Source organism: Protopterus annectens, chromosome 2.part1 (assembly GCF_019279795.1).
Source record: "Protopterus annectens isolate FY-2018-M chromosome 2.part1, PAN1.0, whole genome shotgun sequence".
NCBI lineage: Eukaryota > Metazoa > Chordata > Ceratodontiformes > Protopteridae > Protopterus > Protopterus annectens.
In genome coordinates, this window is record NC_056729.1 from 1,211,098,669 (window position 1) to 1,211,123,931 (window position 25,263).

At 35.6% G+C, this 25,263-nt stretch overlaps 1 protein-coding gene across 1 annotated transcript in view; it reads right to left on the reverse strand.

The window, feature by feature from the left end:
- Positions 1–24,887, reverse strand: part of ITPA (inosine triphosphatase) — a 1,021,070-nt gene extending 996,183 nt beyond the window's left edge. Inside the window, exon 1 of the mRNA XM_044062737.1 lies at positions 24,760–24,887. Coding sequence (XP_043918672.1) covers positions 24,760–24,822 — 63 coding nt within the window. The 5' untranslated portion in view covers positions 24,823–24,887. The remainder of the gene's footprint in view (positions 1–24,759) is intronic.
- Between the last annotated feature and the right edge of the window lie 376 nt (positions 24,888–25,263).

Genomic DNA, 25,263 nt, shown 5'->3' on the forward strand with positions numbered 1-25,263 from the left:
TACACGTCCACTATACAAAGGCGGACTACTTGTATATGGTTCCAGAGCTTTAATGGAACCAAAAATAAGGTGTACACAAATAAAGAAAGACCTGCTAGCAAGTGTTTATAGCAATCTCAAGACTTCATTTCAGTCCTGGGAAAACAACTGAATATAGTTGCTGCACAAAGACTAGCTTATCTGTATGATAACAAAGGTGATCATTTCGCACATGATCTGGAAATGGAATGGTTACGTCACATCACCCTACGTCTGATCAGAGGTTAGGTTGGGATGATGTCCTAATGGTTAAGGTGTTTGCCTTGCAAACACAAGGTACAGGGTTTGAATCTCACAGGGGATAATTGGCTAGGCTTAAAATGGCTCGCAAGGGCAGTTTAGGGTTACCACCTGTCCCACTTTGCGAGGGACAGTCCCTCTTTGGGCAGTTGTGTCCTGACAAAAAATTGTAAAAATGGCAAATGTCCTGAGATTTTAGGAAAAAATTATTTCCTATATTTTATGTAATAGTTGTATAAAACAGTTATTCTGTATCTAAAATACCTAAATGTTATAAGAAACAGAATAAGCAATTAAAATGTTACAAGAATAAGCTTATATTTAGGCAAAAAAGTTAAGTTCTATCCTTTGTACTGACCTTGGGTATGTGTCGGCCTGTGAAATCTGATGTTTGTACCAAAAATGTCCCACTTTGGCCATTTGAAAAGGTGGCAACCCTAGGGCAGTTAGCCTAGTACAAATCTATGAATCTAAGGTTAAGATATGTACTCAGAAATATGTGAAAATGCAACAGCTGAAGGAAAATATTACGAACAGCTGGACAAAATAAATTTCTTCAATTTGTAAAAGTGAGTCATACCTCGGACTGGACAAATGTGAAGAAATAGCACACAATATTTTCTTTTGGCCAAGAATGTCTCGGTGTACTGAAAATACAGTGCTGAATCAAAGTCTGTGATACTTTCCACAATCAAAATGATAAAGAAGAAACAACTTCTCATGAAATACCAGGACTACCACTGAACGAGGCAGGAAATTATTTGTTCAGATATAAGGTCATCATTATCTACTTTGTTCGTGTGAATTATTACTCTAAACATCAGGAAGTTCTATAGTTAAACGACACAAATAGCATTAAGGCTATTAACGGTGTTATACCACAGGTGGTTATGTTTGACAATGGCCATGATTTGCAAGTGTTGAATTTCATAAATATGCTACAAAATGAAAATTCAAATGACATTAAGCCCACACTACTAACAAAGTAATGTGCAGGTGGAAAAATATTGTACAGTATTAAATATATCATGAAAAGCTGTGACAGTTCCCTATAGCTGATTGCTCTAGGCATGAGGTTTTTCACCTCTGAAACTTCTTAGAGCTAACAGGTTAAAATTGAATTTATATACTTCATATCACTAATCTCCAAAGATCATATCATTTGTTGAAAGTGCTAACCAAGACCAAAAATATTTCCTCCATGGGACTAATAACTATACCTCATTGCTTAATTAACAGTGTTAAACATGCCCTTGCAGATACACTCCTTAAACTGTTTAACTTGCATTTATTTACTGGTTTTTGTCCTAGGTGAGTGGCACACACCAGTGCTGAAGCCCTTCCATGAGGGTGGCTTTACAAATTACCTTGGCAATTATAAATCTATCAGCCTTAGAATCCCCACCAGCAAAGCATTATAAATAACTGTATAAACTGTGATATTGAGAATCTTGATAGATTTGACCCCAGACAGTTTGGTTTGTGAAGGGGAGATTCTGTTCATTTAATCTAGTAAATTTCTTTGTCAGGGTTATAAAGGCTATACATCATAACCATTCAGTCCACATAGCTTATCTTAACATGACTAAGGCCTTTTTGACACCATTCTGCATGCTGGCACTATACAAAAGCTAAATGCTTTAAAAATCAACTAATACATGGCAAGCCAGATAGCAAACTGGCTGAAAGACAGAACTCACATGGTGCGAGTTGCAGGTGCTTCATTAGAAAGTATGTACTGTAAGTGACCCTTAGGACATGGTGCTGGGACTTCTCCTTTTTGCTATTTACTTCCCAGATCTCCAAGTAGAGAGCCAGGAACTCTGGCTAAAGGTTTGCAGGTGATTGCAAACTGGTTTTGTTGTTATGTCACCCTATAACACCCAAACCCTCCAGAATGAAATTACCCTAGTAAACTCTTGGTGTACTAAAATGAGCTCAAACTAAATGTTAACAAGTGTAGTATCATCACTTTTGGTAGACAACTGCTCCGCTTTTCATACTGTCCAGACAACACACCTCTGCAAAACGAAAATGTAGTAAACAATGTATGAACCTGGGCCGATAGCTCCATCTCTTTTCATTATTGTGTAATAATGGTTGTCAGAAATTATTTTATTTAACCCAGCTAGCTGCCAAAGGAATATCATCAAGGTAATCACTCCCATATACTTAGCATTTATCCAGCCAATTATTGAGTACAGTCACATTTGGGATGTACTCCACTAAATATAAAAAACATAAAAACCACAGGCCTAATGTTCCAAAGCTATCAAGAGAGGCTGGAAGCTCTATCCCTTTATTAAATGTCTTACAAAGTTCTGAGGAGAAATCTACCATGCCATTAGACATCTGATTGTCAGGGACAAACAGTTTCTCCGGAAGTTCAACATTTTCACCAGTACTACAACCAGGGACCTAAATCTTCACTAAGACATAAACATAATATGATGGAGGGGCATGTTTATAACCCAGCACCACACAAACCGCTGGAATAAACTTGTTCCACATGTTAAGCAGTGCAACTTGCTATCCCTCTAAGCATTAACTAGATGACTGGAAGGGTGCCCACAAATTTACTCCAGCTTTGATTGTTATAACCCTCCTGGAGAAAGGAGGTGTTGCCTGGGGGGTGCTGCCAAGGTAAGACTGGTCATGTGACTTACTGGTGTCAGAATATCTATAAATCTGTATGTATTATTTCAGACAGAAAATAGAACCAGTGTATTTAACAACTTAATCAGCAGAAAGAACGTATTATGACAAGTAATACAAAACTCTATCTTCTTTACAAAAGGAGAACAGAATGAGAACCCATATCTATAAAGTTAAAAGGCTTGTCAAGGAACACCAAAGACTCACAGAGTCACTATTGAAGCAAGCAACTCAGAACTTATTATTTATAAGGAGATGACTTGCAAGACTACTGCAGGAACAGAAGGCGTCTTTATAAAACACTAGTTCTACCATGTACTATGCCTATAAATTCTACAGAATGCCAAGAATCATAAGTGTGAAACTGCAGAAATGTTTTGCAAATAGTCCATAGGTACAACCAGAAATGCAATCTTCTAAGGTGTTTATTTATTCATAGGTCTGTACTAGGCTAATGACCCCGGAGCCTAGCCCGAAAAAAGTGCCCAGGCACCATGCCACCCAATGTTAGTTCACAGTGCCCATTATCCAGTAGGGCAACTGGAATGACCCCTGGAGTGAACTTTCCGTTACCCATCCACTCATCAAGGTTTCTCTTGAAGGCCAGTGAGGTGCTCTGCTTGACATGAATGGGAAGCTTATTCCACAGTATGGGCAGTCTTTGGGAGATGAACCTGTCCCTCCAGCATGTTCTGTTAATTGTGGTAATGAGGTTGTGATCTCTGGAGCATGTGGCGCGGGGGGATTGGGATTTCTTTAGGTGTAGCATTTCAAGTAGGGCTGGGTCGAACATGGCTTTGTAAGTCAAGCAGAAGATCACCTCTAAGTAGACGATAAGAGACTGAGAACAGCTGATGTTTCTTGAGTCTGTCCATGTAGTACACGTGTTTAAGGCCTAGGATCCTTTTTGTGAGGTACTTTTGTGGCCTCTCCAGCTGCTGTAAGTGTCTGGTCAGGTAGATGCCAAATGGGGCATTATATTCGATGACTGGTCTAACGAGGGATGAGTAGAGAGGGATGATGACCTCTTTCTTCCTGGATGCGAAACCTTTGGTTATAAGATGTGCCATGTAGCAGGACTTTCTCACCACAGTGGCAATGTGGTGGTCAAAGGTGAGGTGGCTGTCGACCTGGGTGCCCAGATCTCTTATGGCCCCTTCAGTGTTCGGTGTGCTCCCATCAATGTGGTTAATTCATGGGAACTGAGTTTTTTCCAAAGGGATGATGATCCATTTTTTGGTGTTAAGCTTCAGGCCATGGTTCCGACACCAGTCACTGGTCTCAGAGAGGCCCTTTTGTAGGATGTCTGCATCAAATGGGGAGTTGATAATGACTTCTAGCTTGCAGGCATCAGCGAACTTGGTCAGACAGAGTCCTTCTGTGTTGGCCTTGACGTTCGGGAAGTAGATGCCAAACAGGAGAGGGCCCAGGACTGAGCCCTGTGGGACTCCACTCATGACTGATCGACAGTATAACTTGGAATCGACAACTTTCACTCTGTGGGTCCTGTCTGTGAGCCAATTTGCAACTCACCTACTGATGTAAGGGTTGATGCCTAGTTTGGTGAGTTTATCAAGGATACCCGAGTGAAGAATGGTATCAAAGGCCTTGGCCAGGTCAAGGTACACTGTATGCACTCTGCCTTACCCTCATCCACAGCCTTGGTGACTGCCTCAAATAAGTCAACCAGGTTCTGCAGGCAGGATCACCCCCTGACAAAGCCAAACTGTGTGGGGTCAAGAGTTTGGAGATTGCCTATATCTTTGTTAAGCAGGTCCACGATGATGCACTCCATAGCTTTGCATACTAGACTCGTCAGGTTAATGGGGCGATAGTTCCCAGGGTCTGTAGCTGCTCCCCCTTTATGGAGCAGGATGACTGTAGCAGTGAGCCATTCATTAGGGACATAGCCAGAGGTAAGGCTGTGACTGAACATGGCACACAGATGTGGTGCCAGTTCGTTTTGTAGCTCATGTAGTACGCAGCCAGGGATATTATCAGGTCCCATGGATGCTGTATTCTTGACTTTGGACAATGCAGCTTTTACCTGTGCTGCAAAAATTGTGGGGCTTTCTTCTGGTATTGTGATAGGACCCTTGGGGGGTAAAGTTGGCACTGAATCTGTCAGCCAGTATGTTAGCTATATCTGTTGGCTCAGTATAGGAGGCGCCATTGTGCAATAACTCAGAGCAAATCTGGGTATTGCCTTTGAGGTTTTTGATATAGCTATAGAAGGCTTTGCAGTATTTTTTGGTGTCAGTCACAATTCTGCTTTCATAGCTGGCTTTATAGGATTTGATAAGGGATCTCAGCTTTTTGTTGAGACCGATAAAGGAGGTTTTCCAGTCTTGTGACTTCATTTTTTTTCTGCAACAGTTTCTTCCTTCTGTTGTAGAGTTTGTTGATGGCTGGGGACCAGCAGATTGGCTTCCTTTTTTTGGAGGAGAGTGTCTTAGCTCTATTTGGCATGGCAAGGTCCATGCATTAGTGTACATGCTCGTACAGTGCATTGGTGTATGATTCGGCAGTCATGTAGCTATTTTCCATTGGCATGGGTGACAAAGTTAGCCACCTCTGTTTTTAGGAGCACAAAGTCGGCTTTAGAGATGTTTTTCAGGGTGGTCACCTTAGCAGGGGGGGGGTAGGTGAGATGACATTTCCATGGTGATCAGTTTGTGGTCAGATTTAACAAGGGAGGTATTGACTATAGGTGTGGAGCAACAGTCTCCCTTGTTGGTGATAACCAGATTGAGGATGTTGCTTCCACTAGTGGGGGTCAGAATGAGCTGGTCCAGGGCACTGGAATTGATAAATTCCAGAAAGTGTTGGGCTTGTACATTGGTACTTGAATAGTTTTCCCAGTTGATGGAAGGGTAGGTGAAGTCACCCAGTATGAGAGTATTGGGTTGGACCTTGATAGATTCTAGGGTGCTTAGGAAGTGAGAGTCCGGGGACATGTTTGGGGTTCTGTAGCAGGCTATGACTTGCATTGCCATCTTACCCAGTGTTAGTTGTACCTGAAGTATCTCGGATTAATTATGCTGGGTTACCAGTCTAGAAGTGTGCGTATCCTTTAAGAATATGGATACACCACCACCTTTGGAGCTTCTGCTCGTATTCTGAGGTCGAAAGGTATGGAATGAGTTGTGGCCTGGGAATGCAGAGGTACCTTCTGCCTCTTTAAACCAGGTCTCTGTTACAGCACAGATGTCGACAATCTCCATTTTGAGGAGAGCATCAAGCGAGTGCATCTTGAGATTTAGACTTATAGCATTGAGCAGCATGATCCTCAGATTGCATTTGTTTGTAGCTGTTACTGTGGAATTTTGGTCTTTGGAACACTGCCTAAAAAGGTACTACAGGGGTGGCAAAAGCCTTAGCCAGTACCTGGAATCCCAGGGGTGACAGATGCAGGCTGTCTCTGACAAAGCATTGAGGTCTGGCGATCATTTCATCCCAGGCAGACAGAATCTGAATACCCTTAGAATGACACCAGAAACTTAGCCAATTGTTGAAGTCGATCATTTTCTGCTTGTACTGTGGTATCATTCTGGGTGACGATAGAATACTGTCCAGGGCTAGGGTCATACTTGCCATTCCCAACACATCTCTTTTCATGTAGTCCAGGGAGGTACATCTCAGGTCATTTCCACCCACATGGACAATGATTGAGTCATATGTGCACTTGTTGTGGAGTGACCTAAGTGCATGTGTTATGTGGTGGATTCTGGCACCTGACAGACAACTGACTGTCACCTTCTCCTTGTTCAACCTAGTGAGTGGGACATCAATGTGCCTCACAACTGAGTCTCCTATGATTAGTACACTGGGCAAAGTGTTTTGCCTTAAGGGCTTGGGTTAAGGGGCACACTGTGGTAGTGAGCTATGTGTTCTGGGATTGGTGTTGTGTTACGGTGGTCGAGTGCATTTCTGTCTCGGGGGATCTCTGTTGTTTGGGTAAATTTTTATTGAGAGCCTCCACGAAGGTGGGTCTATGGTTTGTGTTTCTATGTGTGGGTTGTGATGGTTGGTGTTTTGGAGGGCTGTGTGTCCTATGTAGCGAGTTGCAGGTGTTGACCTTCTCCTCTTGACCAGCTAGTCTAGTCTTGGTTGGAGTATGCACTTCTTCCAGTTTGGTGATATAAGTCCATCTCTCACAGGTATGAGTGTTGGGAGGTAAGAGGAGAGGGTTGTCTGTGCACATTAGACAGTCGCCACACTGTCTCAGAATGCCCAAGTGCACCAGGTTAGCAGGAGAAAACACAGGAAATTGCCCTACAATCATACCAGGAGGGGTGGCCATAACTAATAAGTACTGGTGCTGTTACTGAGTAGGAACAGCTAGTGCTGATAGCAATTAAGTGTGCTACAATAAATGCTACAAAAGCATGTTAAAGTGCTAGCAGATTATGCTAATTGAAGTGAAAGAACAAGCACATTCTAAGAGGAAAATTGAACAGCAGACTTTCTGGCACCGTAATAGTTTACCACAGCTGAGCGCCGCTGCATGATGCACGAACACGGGCTTTTAAACCAAAAAGTTGAAAGGGGTGGAAAAAATGCCCAAACAGCCAATAAACCACAATTTCTGGACCAGAAACCACCCCTCTTGTGGTAGATAGGCTACCTAGTGCTTACCACTCCCACTGATAAGCTAAAAGGCTTCCCTCCAACACAGAAAGGTCAGGGGGGCTCAGAAACTTACAAAACAGTCCTGGATACAGCAAATCTGTATCTGGACTAGACTAGTTACAGGAAAGGTAGAAAACTAGCTTAGAACTTTTTTTTTGCAGAAAAGCAGTTAGAACAGTAGCAAAAATACATCAAATGCAGTACAAGCTAGCACCCTTGAGTGTGTAGCAATATTAAGGCAAATACATTTTAAATAAATGCAGATAAATTAAAAATAGACAAAAAACAAGTACAGAGAACAGTAAATTATGAAAAAATAAAAATGGATGCGCTTAGAGTATCTCTCTTCTCCTTCCTGTTGCTCTTGTAGTCTGCAGGATGCCAAAAATGGATCCGCGGCGCTTAAACAAGCTCAAATCCATGTAAAAACAGGCTTTTAAACCAGTAAGCTGAAAGAGATAGAAAAACTGCCCAAAACAGCCAATAAACTACAATTCCTGGGCTAGAAACTTGTGTTAACTAGGCTACCTAGTGCTTACCACTCAAACTGATAAGCTAGAAGGCTTCCTTCCAACACAGAAAGGTCTTGGGGCTCAGAAACCTACAATACAGTCCTAGTCTACAGGACACCAAAACTGGATCCGCGGAGCTTAAACAAGCACAAACCCACTAAAACACAGGCTTTTAAACTGCAAATTAATTAAGTGACATTCACTTACCAGGAAAGTCTGACTGGGTACAAGCCCATTTTCAGCAGAGGCCCAGGGAGAAAAGCTCCACAGTACAATTTAAACAGAATTACAAATCAACATTGGCTACTAAGACAATCACACATGACAATTTGTAGATACAATAACTGTCGTTCGACTTTTCCCGGTTAGGGGTCGCCACAGCGGAACTCCGGTCCACTAACGACTGGCAGTAGATTTTTACGTGCTGGCTTGCTGGGCCTAACGCACAACCTTCAATGAAGGAATGCCATTCACGCATGTCGACACACAGAAGATGCTCTGAGAATCGAACGTGCAACGTCTATCTGTGAGGCGACAACGCTACCGCAGCACCACCACTTGTGGATACAATAAAAAAAGAAAATAACCAAATATAAAGCAAGCAATAAAAATGAAAGTACATTATACAGAAAATAGAAAAGAGTTCCTAATATGTATAAATCAAAAACGAACAGCAACCAATGGTTAAACCAGCACTAAAACAAAGTAAAAAAAACATCCAGGGAAACGAAGCGTTCTGTTCTGCTTTTAATCCAACAAATAGATAGTGAACCAAATAAATAAAGGCAATGTAAAACAACTTGAATAGTAACAATGAATACACGTAGAAAATCTCGTGCACGTTTTTCATCACAGTAAAGCTGTAACTTCTTCAGATAATACATTCATAATTCCTTCTCTATTTATACAAATACATTTCCTGCTTAATTCATTCGAACGTATTGGGCTTACTTTATAGTTACCATTTGTAACAACACAATAAAAACGCACATCTCAAGATTTTAAACTATGTTTTTAAACTATGTTTTTAACCTATGTATATAATTTATTTTTTAAAATGTTTTTATTGGAATCAAGTTTTTAATGGTTTTGTATGGTAACTATAAAGTAATCTGTTGTTCAAACACACCTTTTATAAAAAGTGTATTAAACTCATAAGTGTAAGAAAAATGGAAGTTTTTAATGAGGTAATTGTGAATGACATTTGAAATTGTCCTCTCAAGCCCAATAGGTTAGAATGAAGTAAGCGGGAAATGTATTTGTATAAATAGAGAAGGAATAAGGAATGTATTATCTGAAGAAGTTACAGCTTTACTGTGACGAAAAACGTGCATGAGATTTTCTAAGTTTATTCATTGTTACTATTCAAGTTGTTTTACATTGCCTTCATTTATTTGGTTCACTATCTATTTGTTCGATTAAAAGCAGAATAGAACGTTTTGTTTCCCTAGATGTTTTTTTACTTTGCTCCTAATATGTATGTTACATAATAATCCATAAAAAATACATTACAGAATAAGTAGTAAAAGCTATATACACTTTCAGGTAAGAGACTTAGGTAGCAACACTTAATAAATGCAACAAAGTAAATCTGCTAGAAAAGCTAGTTAATGTTAATGCTAATTATTTATTTTATTTATTTATTTATTTTACATTTGTTGCTCAGGATAGTCCGACTGGTTACATGTCCATTTTCAGCAGAGGCCCAGGGAGAAAAGCTCCAAACTTACAAACAGATAAAGACAAGCAAATTACAGTATACACACAAACACATTGTATTAACATACAAGATACAGTCTCACATTTCAAGCTTATGAAGAATACAGTTTATATACAGAAATATATACAAATGTTACAGTTTCTCTTATCAAACCTATAGGTGCAGCTTATATACAGAGCATCTGCAAAGATATTACAGTTTCTCTTTTCAGACCTTTTAGTGTAAGAGGTTAGTTGCTATGAATAAGAAATTGCAGGGATATGGAAGTAGATGAGGCTTTAGTCAGGGTTAGAGCAAGGACATAAACAGTGAGTTTTAAAATACTGGGTTAGATTTTTTTTTTACTGATTAAGGGAGGGGTTCAGAGTAAGGTCAGATGGGAGTGAATTCCAGGTTTTGCCTACTGAATTTGCAAAGATTCACCAGATACTTTGTCAGCTTTAACAGACTGAACCGATTGAACCAAAAGTTCTGTAGTGGAACGAAGAGGCCTAGAGTTTTTGTAGGGCTGGATAATGTTTTTAAGGGAGGGCTTTTCTCTGGATGGTTAATAACCTTGAATGCTACAGTTAAGTTGATTAAACCGAATTAGCCTGGGGAGTTCTAGCCAACCTAAGAGGTGTAGGTTTTGACAATTGTGTGCATCCTGTAGGGAGTTCCTGTGGCAAACCTGCCAATTTGATTGTAGCAGCTAGAGAGTTTGCTGAGATCAGTTTTGTTTAAGTTAGTGAGTATTGGTGAGGCATACAGTAGTGTTGAAAGCAGATGGATACGGGCAATGGCAGTCCTAGCTAGAAGGGTGAGAAAAGGTTTGTTTTTGTATAGGGAGCCAAGTTTTTTATTAATGGGTTTAAGTTTGGTTGACATGCATATCATATTTGAGGTTGTTGTCTATTATAACACCCAGGAGTTTGGTATACATATCTGGTGAGATTATGGTCCCATTGTTTGATGTTATAGTAAACGAAGGTTGAAAGGATTTGCGAGTAGGGGAGAAGAGCAATAGTTTGTTTTATTACGGTTTAATATCAGCTGTTGATAAGAGATCCAGTTTTCTGTATTAAAGGTTTTCTGGGTTAAACTAAGGAGATCTGTAGGGGTAGAGGCTGAGCATATCAGAGTGGAGTCATCGCCATACTGTAGACAGGTTTCATCTGGGAATACAGTGTGGAGGTCAATGATAAAGAGGGAGAAAAGAAGGGGACCTAATATGGAGCCTTGATGGACACCAAGGGTAACGGGGAGAAAGGTGGAGAGTTTGTCCTGCAAAGGACAGTCTGCTGTCTTCCACTAAGATAAGATTGAAACCATTGTATAGCATGGTTGCTTAGGGATATTTTATTTAGGGTAAGTAAGAGTAGCTGGTGGTTAACCATGTCAAAGGCCTTGGAAAGATCAAGAAACAGGGCAGAAGATAGTTTGTTGTTGTTACGGTTGGAATTTATGACATTAGAAAAGGAGAGGAGGGCTGGTCCATCTTTCTTAAACTTAGAATAAACAAACTTATAGGATGTTACAGGAACCGTATTTTACACAGAGACAGTATGCACACTAAAAGGACTTTTAAAAATGTGGTTAAAGGACAGGGCATGCGTATGTCGAGATTACAGCATAAGGATGAGGGATTTCAGGAAGGAATAGAACAACTGGGAAACATTTTTTGGAGTTAGGGGATATAAAACTAATGAGACTAGGCAAATATTGAATGAAGTGAAGGATATGAGAGACGGAAGGGCAAAACCATATTTTAAGCAAAAATACACAGAGGAAACAGGTGACACTAAGTTTAAGAAAGAGGGATGTGTGCAAGTTAAGTATACTATGTACTTACATGCAGGTTAACTCCCCGTCGGATTAGCACGCTGGTACCACAAATAGAAAATAATCCAAAAAGTAGAGTGGTTCCTTGTGTGCGAAGTGGGTGCCAAGCTTAGCACGACCTTTTCCTTCAACTGAATCCAAATTCACCAAATAAGCGATAGGACTCCGATGTATGTAGTTCAAACCAATTTATATTTATTTAAGAAACAGACAAAATAAAACAGATGAGCGCTTTCACTATTAGACTAGCTTCTTCAGATCATTACAAAAAATGGTAGAATTCCATCCCTAATATAGTAGTACAATCGGTATTTAATTAAGCTGACGTACATAATTAAATAATTGAATGGGAATCAGTTTTAGGAACATAACTCTTAAAGGAGTCAATGCTTATTCAAATATAACTTCCAAAGTCACTTTTAAACTGAATTCATTATCTGCATACTTTGAATGTGATTCATACTTTTATCACACAGTATATAAAATCTGCATAAGTTATGCAAATAGTAATAAAAAAATTTTTTATATATATAAAAAACATATTCATTTAATTAAATAAATATGATATATCATATGAACTAAAAGCATCTTGAACAGATTGAAAGCAGGTAAACTGTTATTAAAACATGTTTTAGAAATATTAGTAGTGCAAAAAATGACGTTATCTCATTTATTATATTATATTCATAAAGCATCATCTAACTTGTGATTCAAACAGAATGTATATGTCAGATAAGCATTGTTTAAAAAATAAATGAAAGTATATAAAAAATGTATGTATGTAATTCTCAAATAATAAAATTGCTTAAAAATCAAAATATATTCTCTAGATGAATACACAAATGAATAAATGAATATGTATGTGATATAAACTGGAAAATAAATATATAGATACACATATAAAAGATACATATATAGTACATCAATCATTATGGTTATAAGAATCGTTATAAATATAAGAATGAGTATAAATATATAATTATGAATATAAATGTAGATATGATAAGTACAAAAAGTGAATATATATTGAGAATAAATATATAGTATGTGATGTAATATAACATGAGATAAATATAGGTGTATGATATATATATATGTGGTAAATGTGTGAAATGTATATAAAGTGTATATAAACAAGTATATAAATATATATATATATATAAAGGGTATGAAGAAACATATACATAAACGTAAACATAAACAATATATATATATAAATATATACATATACATATATGTAAATATATGACAATGGAAGAGATGAAGTATATATTGTAAATATGAAGGTATGTACATATGGTATAAGAAAAATGTATGTAAATATATTATATGAAATATATTTCTATAGGATTATATGAATAAATAAATAGGTATAAATGTTTAATATAAATATAACTATAAACAAATATGAATATAAGTATAAAGTGAAACATATAACAATCGATATTATAAATACAAATATGAATATAATAGTAGTAATGATGATAATATGTTAATAATAATGTTGGGAATATGAATAAAAATGTAAATATGAATATGTAATATCAGTATTTAAAATGTATATGTTCGATAAAATTGTGTGAAAAGTAAATTTAGGTATATAAGTATGAAATGTTGTAGTATTGTATGAAATACATGAATATAAATATATATTTATGTGTATACTTAAAAAATGTACATGATGTATATATAGGATATATATAAGATGGTGGCAAAATTGTGTATGTGTATATATATATATATGTGCATATATTAAGAGCAAGTAAAAACAAATCAATACAAAAATATAAAGATGTATATATGTGTGTATGGGATGAATTAATGGAGTGTATTATTATATCAGACAGATAAGTCCTCCTCAATTAACTTATTTGATATGTCTTCGTTGTCGTAAATGTGGTTTGATTGAGGCTCTTTCGTTCAACCCATGCCCTTTATCAGCCCTTAGTAGAATTATCCAGCTACTTTCCCTATCTTCTGTGTAGCATTTTATATTACCTCCTCTCGGGTTCGGTGTTATAACCTCAAGAACTCTAAATTTGAATGTGTGTTCCGACCCCTTCTCTAGAACATGCTTTGCCAAAGCATTATTGACATTTTCTTTTCTAATACTATAACAATGCTCCCTAATTCTATCCCGTAGGCATCTGTTGGTTTTGCCTACGTAAAATGATGAGCATACTGAACAGACTGCTAGGTAAACAACATGGCATGTCATGCAGTTAGCATTGGCATTAGTGATAATTTCCTGTTTGGAATCTGGATGTGTGAAAATAGGTTCAGTGCTGATCAAAGTACAAAAATTGCAGTGGCCACAAGGTTTGGTAGGACCATCTGTCCTGACATTCCCGTTATGTCCTCTATGACATAAGATTCTCTTAAGATTCTTTTTATTTCTATATAAAAACATTGGTTTCTCACCCACTAGTCTTTTTATGTCATCGTCTGATCGTTAAAACATCCCAATATTTACCAATAATGGATTTAATGTCATTGTTGTCTCTTGTGAAATATGTGGAGAATTTAACATTGGTGGGATTAGTACTGGTACTTATAATCTCATTATTCTTTGGTCCAAAATATGGTGCGCCCCTCTTAGATTCCTCACCTCAGGTGTAATTAATAAGTGTTCCTCAATTTCATCCATTTTATATCCCCTTGCTAGTAACTGGTTTCTCAGTTCATATAGATCATTCACTAGACCAACCTCATTAGAGTTCATCCTTGACATCCTTAGTGCTTGCCCTTTCATAATATTCTTGAAGACATATGTTGGGTGCATGCTAGACCTGAATAATAACATATTTCAATGGCAACTCTTCCTATATATTCCTGTGTTAATTAGACCACACGGTAATTTTTCAATAAACAAATCCAAAAATTCAATTCTCTTCATATCATATTGCACTGTGAATTTAAGACAATCAGTTAGATGATTAATAACCAATGCAAACTCTTGTAAGTCATTCATATTTCCATTCCACAAAATAAATAAATCGACAAAACGTCTATAAAATATCACATTGGATTTGAAAAAATGGTTTTGAAATAGTATTAATTCTTCCCAATTGGCCAGAAACATGTTGGCGTAGCTATTGGCACAAGGTGTGCCCATAGCTACGCCCTCACATTGTCTATACATGTTGTCACCAAACATAAAGACATTGTTTTCAAGAATTAGCTCAAGGAAGTGTGTGATCAAATCAATAAAAACATTAGAGTAGTCACTGTGCTTTTTCAAATAGCATGCTACATAGCTTAGACCCAGTTCATTCGGAATTATTGTAAATAATGATTGTACATCCAATGTGACCAGTATTAATTTATCCATGTCTGTACAATCCTTCATTCTATCATATAGGTCTATTAGGAAATGCTTTGAATCACGTAGTACACACTGATTCTTATTCAAAATACATCTTAAGTGCTTCTCAATAAAAACAGAAACATGCTCAGTCACCCATCCTTTTCCTGAGACTATTGGTCTCATTGGTGGGTCATCATAGCTCTTATGAATCTTTGGTAGGCCCTGTATGATGGGGATGGTCGGTGTATGTATATATAAATACTCGTACAAATCTTTATCAATTAGGCCACTTTTAAAAATATCTGTTAATACATCATGTACATAGATACACATATTATTAATGGATATCATGTTTTCCTCAACATAAAATCTGTCATGTAACATCACATTCATTTTGTCTATGTAGTATTTGGTATCTAATATCACAATGCCTGACCCTTTGTCTGCAGGTCTGATGGTAATGTTGTGATCATTTTTTAATTTGTCTAAACTGACTCTCTCATTATAAGTTAGATTATAAAATCTTCTTTTATTCCTGGAGTTATTCCTTTCATTAATATAGTACTTATGAAGTTCCTCCTCTGTTAATTTGAAATAAGTTTCAACCAAGGGATGGTTATTCGGTATAAAATCACTCAAGTTCTTAAATTTAAAATTCTTGCTATCATTTATAGATGAGACAGAAGCTACTGTCTCATCAGTAGATCGATACAAATATTTTAACATTAAATTGCGGCAAAAGATTTTCAGATCCTTTATAGTATCTGTAACATCACTTTTCGTGTGGGGTATGAAATTCAATCCCTTATTTAGGAGATTGATATCATCATTAGTTAAATCAGTATTAGATAGATTGAAAATCAATCCTTGTGGTTGTTCCACATTTTCTTTATAGTTGTATTGTGTAGGGGTTCCCCTGATATTTTTCTCTTTTGCCTCCCCCTGCTCATTGATCTGGATCTCCTCTGGCCCTTGTCCTGGCGTATGGCTAAAGGGAATGTTAAATTAATATTTGGCTCTATAATATTAACATTGTCTCTTATTTTAGGTTTCACGACAGGTGTTATTATAGTTTTATCTTTCATGTTTGTCCTATTAATGCTTACATTAGGATAAAGATTGTGGTTCTTAGCAGAGCCATCATGTGTTATATGTATGACGTCAGCAGAGTCATTACAAATAGGTTCAGTATCTTTTTCAGATGTTATATTGTTATCAGAAATAACTGATAAATGGCTATTAACAGTACAAGGATTCAATATACCCTTTTCTTGTGTCACTATATCTGTAACGACAGGTGCTACAAATTTATTTAGTGTTAATTCATCACGATTTACTGTTGGTTCTTGGATAATTTTCTCAGTATATAAGTGATTCCTGTTAGTGGATGCCCCATTGATGTCCCTATGATAATGTTGTCTAAAACTGTTATCATTATCCACATTAGCAACCTCTCTCTCATTCATGTGGGTGTTTGATGGAATATTCCTAGTAATACCTACATCAAAATTGGTATTCCTAGGCCAAGTAAATACATTCCCTGATCTAAAATCCCTGAAATCTCTAGAGACCTTAGTCTTTTTCTGTTGGAATAATTTACGTTCAAATGCTGATATACAGTCTAAGATATTGTCAAACAAAGGGCTAACAACCCCTTCTGGAAAGTCATTAAAAAGTTCATGTTGTTTTTCATTTATACTGTCTATCAATACTTTCTCTTCAGGTATAAAAAAATCGATTAGGAGTCTTAGATACTTACAGCTGGTTTCAATATTTATTCTTTGCCACATGGCTAGTAGTTCAGGGTAGTCCTTTCCTTGACTAGGCATGGAAAAGACCCTGAGTCCTCTCGGTATGATGTTGTGCTGTAAGCAAAACTCAAAATGTACCCTCTGGGTCTGCAAACGCTTAAGTTTGTAGAAGTCCCTTTCAATGTTTCCAAGGAGTTTATGCAATTTATCCATATCCACCACTACATTTTCACTGTTGATAGTTGTATCATTTTCTTCAAAGAACCATGCAGGTATGGATGTTCCGTTTAAATATCTTGTAAATCGAGAAGTAATCTCATCTCTGCCCCGGTATTCACCTCTGAGTCTCTGCGATTTCGCCACACTGTCCTTGCCTTGGTGTTCACCTCCTGGCCTATACGGTAGCTCGACATCCGCCATGTTACTCAAAATTTTACGTAGTTATGATGCTACGTAAATGGCGTATGGTTAACGTGTAGAAAAAGTGTTTGTTTGTGCTGTATTGTCAGCCCTAAATCAATTACGTATTGTTTGCTATATCCAGTCGCTTTTAACAAAGAAAGTTGCTTACGTATTTTTTCTTTTTAACTTGTCAAACTTTAAACATTCACAAATTAAGTGTTGTATCCAAGCACTTTTAGCAATAAGTGTATGGTTAGCATACGCAATCCGTATATGTTTGCGTTGGATTGTCAGCCGTTAATCAGTTGCGTGTTGCATGCTGCATCCAAACGTTTTTGTAACAATAAAATTGATTTTGAATATATTATATTGCTTACTTACTTGTCTATTTTAAAAGTAACAGACAGTCACGTATTAAATATTGTATCCAAACACTTTCTAGCAGTAGACAGTCCCACTTTCCGAAACGGTTGGTTAAAAGTTAATACTGCTTACATGAAGGTTAACTCCCCGTCGGATTAGCACGCTGGTACCACAAATAGCAAATAATCCAAAAAGTAGAGTGGTTCCTTGTGTGCGAAGTGGGTGCCAAGCTTAGCACGAACTTTTCCTTCAACTGAATCCAAATTCACCAAATAAGCGATAGGACTCCGATGTATGTAGTTCAAACCAATTTATATTTATTTAAGAAACAGACAAAATAAAACAGATGAGCGCTTTCACTATTAGACTAGCTTCTTCAGATCATTACAAAAAATGGTAGAATTCCATCCCTTATATAGTAGTACAATCGGTATTTAACTAAGCTGACGTACATAATTAAATAATTGAATGGGAATCAATTTTAGGAACATAACTCTTAAAGGAGTCAATGCTTATTCAAATATAACTTCCAAAGTCACTTTTAAACTGAATTCATTATCTGCATACTTTGAATGTGATTCATACTTTTATCACACAGTATATAAAATCCGCATAAGTTATGCAAATAGTAATAAAAAATTTTTTATATATATAAAAAACATATTCATTTAATTAAATAAATACGATATATCATATGAACTAAAAGCATCTTGAACAAATTGAAAGCAGGTAACTGTTATTAAAACATGTTTTAGAAATATTAGTAGTGCAAAAAATGACGTTATCTCATTTATTATATTATATTCATAAAGCATCATCTAACTTGTGATTCAAACAGAATGTATATGTCAGATAAGCATTGTTTAAAAAATAAATGAAAGTATATAAAAAATGTATGTATGTAATTCTCATATAATAAAATTGCTTAAAAATCAAAATATATTCTCTAGATGAATACACAAATGAATAAATGAATATGTATGTGATATAAACTGGAAAATATATATATAGATATACATATAAAAGATACATATATAGTACATCAATCATTATGGTTATAAGAATCGTTATAAATATAAGAATGAGTATAAATATATAATTATGAATATAAATGTAGATATGATAAGTACAAAAAGTGAATATATATTGAGAATAAATATATAGTATGTGATGTAATATAACATGAGATAAATATAGGTGTATGATATATATATATATGGTAAATGTGTGAAATGTATATAAAGTGTATATAAACAAGTATATAAATATATATATATATATAAAGGGTATGAAGAAACATATACATAAACGTAAACATAAACAATATATATATATAAATATATACATATACATATATGTAAATATATGACAATGGAAGAGATGAAGTATATATTGTAAATATGAAGGTATGTACATATGGTATAAGAAAAATGTATAAGAAAAATGTATGTAAATATATTATATGAAATATATTTCTATAGGATTATATGAATAAATAAATAGGTATAAATGTTTAATATAAATATAACTATAAACAAATATGAATATAAGTATAAAGTGAAACATATAACAATCGATATTATAAATACAAATATGAATATACTAGTAATGATGATAATATGTTAATAATAATGTTGGGAATATGAATAAAAATGTAAATATGAATATGTAATATCAGTATTTAAAATGTATATGTTCGATAAAATTGTGTGAAAAGTAAATTTAAGTATACAAGTATGAAATGTTGTAGTATTGTATGAAATACATGAATATAAATATAAGTTATGTGTATACTTAAAAAATGTACATGATGTATATATAGGATATATATAAGATGGTGGCAAAATTGTGTATGTGTATATATATATATATATATATGTGCATATATTAAGAGCAAGTAAAAACAAATCAATACAAAAATATAAAGATGTATATATGTGTGTATGGGATGAATTAATGGAGTGTATTATTATATTAGACATATAAGTCCTCCTCAATTAACTTATTTGATATGTCTTCATTGTCGTAAATGTGGTTTGATTGAGGCATGGGTTGAACGAAAGAGCCTCAATCAAACCACATTTACGACAACGAAGACATATCAAATAAGTTAATTGAGGAGGACTTATCTGTCTGATATAATAATACACTCCATTAATTCATCCCATACACACATATATACATCTTTATATTTTTGTATTTTTTTGTTTTTACTTGCTCTTAATATATGCACATATATATATACACATACACAATTTTGCCACCATCTTATATATATCCTATATATACATCATGTACATTTTTTAAGTATACACATAACTTATATTTATATTCATGTATTTCATACAATACTACAACATTTCATACTTATATACCTAAATTTACTTTTCACACAATTTTATCGATCATATACATTTTAAATACTGATATTACATATTCATATTTACATTTTTATTCATATTCCCAACATTATTATTAACATATTATCATCATTACTACTATTATATTCATATTTGTATTTATAATATCGATTGTTATATGTTTCACTTTATACTTATATTCATATTTGTTTATAGTTATATTTATATTAAACATTTATACCTATTTATTTATTTATTTATTCATATAATCCTATAGAAATATATTTCATATAATATATTTACATACATTTTTCTTATACATTTTTCTTATACCATATGTACATACCTTCATATTTACAATATATACTTCATCTCTTCCATTGTCATATATTTACATATATGTATATATTTAAATATATATATTGTTTATGTTTACGTTTATGTATATGTTTCTTCATACCCTTTATATATATATATATATATATTTATATACTTGTTTATATACACTTTATATACATTTCACACATTTACCACATATATATATATATCATACACCTATATTTATCTCATGTTATATTACATCACATACTATATATTTATTCTCAATATATATTCACTTTTTGTACTTATCATATCTACATTTATATTCATAATTATATATTTATACTCATTCTTATATTTATAACGATTCTTATAACCATAATGATTGATGTACTATATATGTATCTTTTATATGTGTATCTATATATATATTTTCCAGTTTATATCACATACATATTCATTTATTCATTTGTGTATTCATCTAGAGAATATATTTTGATTTTTAAGCAATTTTATTATATGAGAATTACATACATACATTTTTTATATACTTTCATTTATTTTTTAAACAATGCTTATCTGACATATACATTCTGTTTGAATCACAAGTTAGATGATGCTTTATGAATATAATATAATAAATGAGATAACGTCATTTTTTGCACTACTAATATTTCTAAAACATGTTTTAATAACAGTTTACCTGCTTTCAATTTGTTCAAGATGCTTTTAGTTCATATGATATATCGTATTTATTTAATTAAATGAATATGTTTTTTATATATATAAAAAATGTTTTTATTACTATTTGCATAACTTATGCGGATTTTATATACTGTGTGATAAAAGTATGAATCACATTCAAAGTATGCAGATAATGAATTCAGTTTAAAAGTGACTTTGGAAGTTATATTTGAATAAGCATTGACTCCTTTAAGAGTTATGTTCCTAAAACTGATTCCCATTCAATTATTTAATTATGTACGTCAGCTTAATTAAATACCGATTGTACTACTATATAAGGGATGGAATTCTACCATTTTTTGTAATGATCTGAAGAAGCTAGTCTAATAGTGAAAGCGCTCATCTGTTTTATTTTGTCTGTTTCTTAAATAAATATAAATTGGTTTGAACTACATACATCGGAGTCCTATCGCTTATTTGGTGAATTTGGATTCAGTTGAAGGAAAAGTTCGTGCTAAGCTTGGCACCCACTTCGCACACAAGGAACCACTCTACTTTTTGGATTTTTAAGTATACTATGTGTTATACTAGCAATGTTAATAGTGTTAAGCAGGTAGTTGAGAGGAATTGGCCTATTGTCCTAACAGATGAGAAGCTTGCTAAACTAGTGGGTACTAACCCAAGTTATTGTTACAAGAATTGTCAATCTATGAAAAAACTACTTTGTTATCCTGATAGGGGTAAGGATACAAGTAAGATACATAAAGGGACACATCCATGTGGTAAATGTAGATACTGCGAATATACAGACCCAGAATCCTTGGGTTTTTACATCCAGACACTGGGAAGTTGTACAAGTTTAATGTGAGGGCCAATTGTAATACTAAAAACATAGTTTACATGGCGAGATGCATATGTCACTCAAAGTTTTATATAAGGAAGACAGATCTTACTCTCAAAGAACGTGTTAGAGAACACTTATATAGTGTTAAGAATGGAAATAGGAACAATGCTATAGCTAAGTATGTTTCGAATACTAGACTTAAACATAATTTTAAATTTAGAGTAATTGAAGTTATATATATGAAACGGCCAGAAGGGGGAATATTGAAAATAAACCTGAAGAGAGTGAGTTAAGATGGATTTTGAAACTTAGGGCTGATAAGGGAGCTGGACTTATGAAGTGGTCTCTATTAAACCTGTATTAAAAGCTAGGGGGTTGCCCAGGTGATTTGTGCACATATGAGTTTGCATTAAGTAGGGCCTGCATATTTGTTATACATCTAACAAAGTGTTATATGTCTTTAAAGGAATATGGAGAATGATGTCACTGATGCATGGGGGGGGACGATGCATATGATTGGATGCTTTAAACTTGAAGTGTTTTATAAGTGTATGTTTTATTGGTGTGTGTTATTAAGGACTGAAGAAGCCACGTTGATGTGGTGAAAGCCCTTACCTGAACAAAGTATGATTTGGTTTTATATGCTCGCTGTGCTTCGTTTTGCCTGTAAGTATTTAATTTTACTGTGCCTTGGTAGTGTAAGAGTTGTTCATGGATACACTTTTCCATAATTTTAGCCAGAGGGGGAAGGATAGCTATTGGTCTATAGTTTGACAGTTCAATGGAGCTGCCACCTTTATGGAGTGGTATGACATGGGATATTTTCCAGATAGAGGCTTCAGTTATGGTTCTGTTTATCAAAATAGCGACAGGGTATGCTATAACATCAGCAGCTTTTTGCAGGTAGTCTGCAGGGAGGAGGTCAGCTGAAAGGGTGGTTGGTTTGAGTTTTTTAATTAGGGCTCTAACGAGTGAAGTCAGAACCTTTTGGAAGCTAAAGGAGAGATTGTCACTGGGTTTAGGGGTTTCAGCGTTAGGACAAGTGGGTTTAAGTTTGCTAGCAAGGGCCTGGATGGTTTCTGTAAAGAAACTGTTGGCAATGGACTCTGATGATTTTTGGGTAGGGGCTGAGGGGGTTGGAGTAGTTTGTTAATACCTGCCCAGAACTTCTGTGGCTTGTTGTGGTGTTTCTGCTGTAGACGGCAGAAATATTTTTTTTGTCTAGTAATATGGATTTTTTTTAATCATTCCTATATTGTCGAAATTTGAGTTGCTCTTGCAGGGCTTTAGAGGTGCGTCAGGTGTTCCAGGCATTATTTATTTGGATGATCTTTAGTGAGCCAGGGGGCATCTACTTATAAAGACTGTGATGGTGTACAATTTTTACATTATCTCAGAGATTACTGTAGTACTGCAATATATTCAGATTGCTTATAATATAAAGTCTGAGCATATAAATATGTGAATTAAAGACCAGAAAGAAGCTATACAGGTTCACAGGAAAATACAAGGTTAGCTGACCCTGCGGGCCATTTTAAACCTATTCAGTTTTCCTTCTGGTGCTTGAATTAACCTGTCCCATTTGGTGTTAGATTGGCCTTACCAACCCCATGTAATTACATATTACCCCAGTGAGAATAACTGGGATCGTACCATAGATAATTTGAGGGTACCCATGCATAGGATAAAGCATTTAGGAGCCGTCACTGTCCATTAGTAGTATACAGGGCAGTCATGGAATAAATTTTCTGTTTTCCTTCCCTTTAATATGTACAGGGATGAGCTCTGTCTTACATACATGGGGAGTCTGTTCCAGAGCAGCATATCCTCTGCGAGACAAACCTGTCCCTCTAACCCTTCTATTGATGTTGCAGAAAATGTTTAGATTCCTATACCGAACATTTTTGAAGACAGACTTGCCGATGTGCAGCAAATCCATCTGTACTGGGTCACAGAATGACTTGCATGTCAGACACAGGTAATTTCCTAGCAGTCTATACAATGCAAAGTATAGTGAGTTGAGTCAGTTCATGTAGGCCATATTGTTTAGGCCTTGCATCTTTTTAATCAGGTATCTCTGTGGATGCTGCAATCACTGCATGTGTCTGGACAGATACATGTAAAAGGGGGCATTATACTCAGTGACTGGCCTAATGAGGGCTGATTAATAGGGGACAATGACATCCCTAGCTCTAGACAGAATACCTTTGCATATAAGCTCTGCAATATAGGACTTTCTTACAACAATGAACACATGTTGGTTGAAAGTAAGGTCACTATTCACATAACTTCCCAAATCCAAAGCTACAGGTAAATAATTTAGTATGAAACTGAATCAGATTGAATATACACACAATGCGCATGAACAGCTAGACAGGCAGCACAGTGGTGGAGTGAACAGCACTGCCGCCTCACAGCAAGAGATGGTTTGATTCTCGGCGTTAGTGCCTTCTGTGCTGACTCTGCATGTCCTCCTTGTGTTCACGTGGGTTTCCTCCAGGTGCTCCAGTTTCCTCCCATAATCCAAAAACATGCAGTAAGATGGTTTGGATGCACTAAATTGGTCATAGGTGTGAGTGTATGAAATGGAAGAACAGCCGCAGCAGAACTAGCTGTGCGCCTCAGCTCTAGATTATTGTCACTAATAAAAAACACCCCGACCTCATATGCAAAAATGAAAAAGGAGTTATGGATGGTGTACGAATAGCTAGCTATTGCACAGTACAGGTTTTATATCACTGTAAAGAAATCAATTTATTTTTAAAACAGAGATGCACTCACTATAAGTGCATGGAAGTACTATATTTAAACAAATGCAACACATATGGGATGAATACAATTTAACCAAGTACCTTCAATATCTTACTGTAAAGACAAAACTAGAGATCCCTTTTATTTTATTGTCTACCCCTCTTCAATTGCAAACTTGGTTGTGTGTCGATATCTAACTATTTTAAACAAAACTAAGCGTATGCTACTCTCTGTAAAATAACCAAGTATACCTGAGCACTAAAAGAAGATGGTTTACTAAAGCCTTCACAAAGTCTGTTACAAACAATAACATAATTCACGTACAGTGCATCATTATGAATGGATGAACTAAGTTACCTCCTCGAGTTTTTTGACATTCCCTGTCACGAACACCATTTGCCGACCTAACACCGAAGACATGCTTTCCGGCTAAACTATTATAACAACCTAACCTTCCGGATGCAGCGACATACTATTAGGACCGCCCCTCACGGGGGCGGGCACGCAATAAACTTTAAAATTGCCTAGTAAACCGGACATAATTTCTAGCAGTCATTCTGTGTTGTAATTACAGCAGTATGTTAACTGCGGTGGTAGTGCTGTGGTAGCGTTGTCGCCTCACAGTAAGACGTCGTCCTGTTCAATTCTGAGCTAAAGTGTCTTCTGTGTGGAGACACGCTTGAATGAGCGTACCTTCGTTGAAAGTTGTGCGTTAGGGCTGGCAACTCGGTACGTAAAAATCTACTGCCAATCATTAGCGGACCGGAGTTCTGCTGTGGCGAACCCTAACCGAGAGAAGCCGAACGATACAACAAATTGCAGCAGTGTGTTATTGATATGCGGGTGTCTGTTTTAAACGAC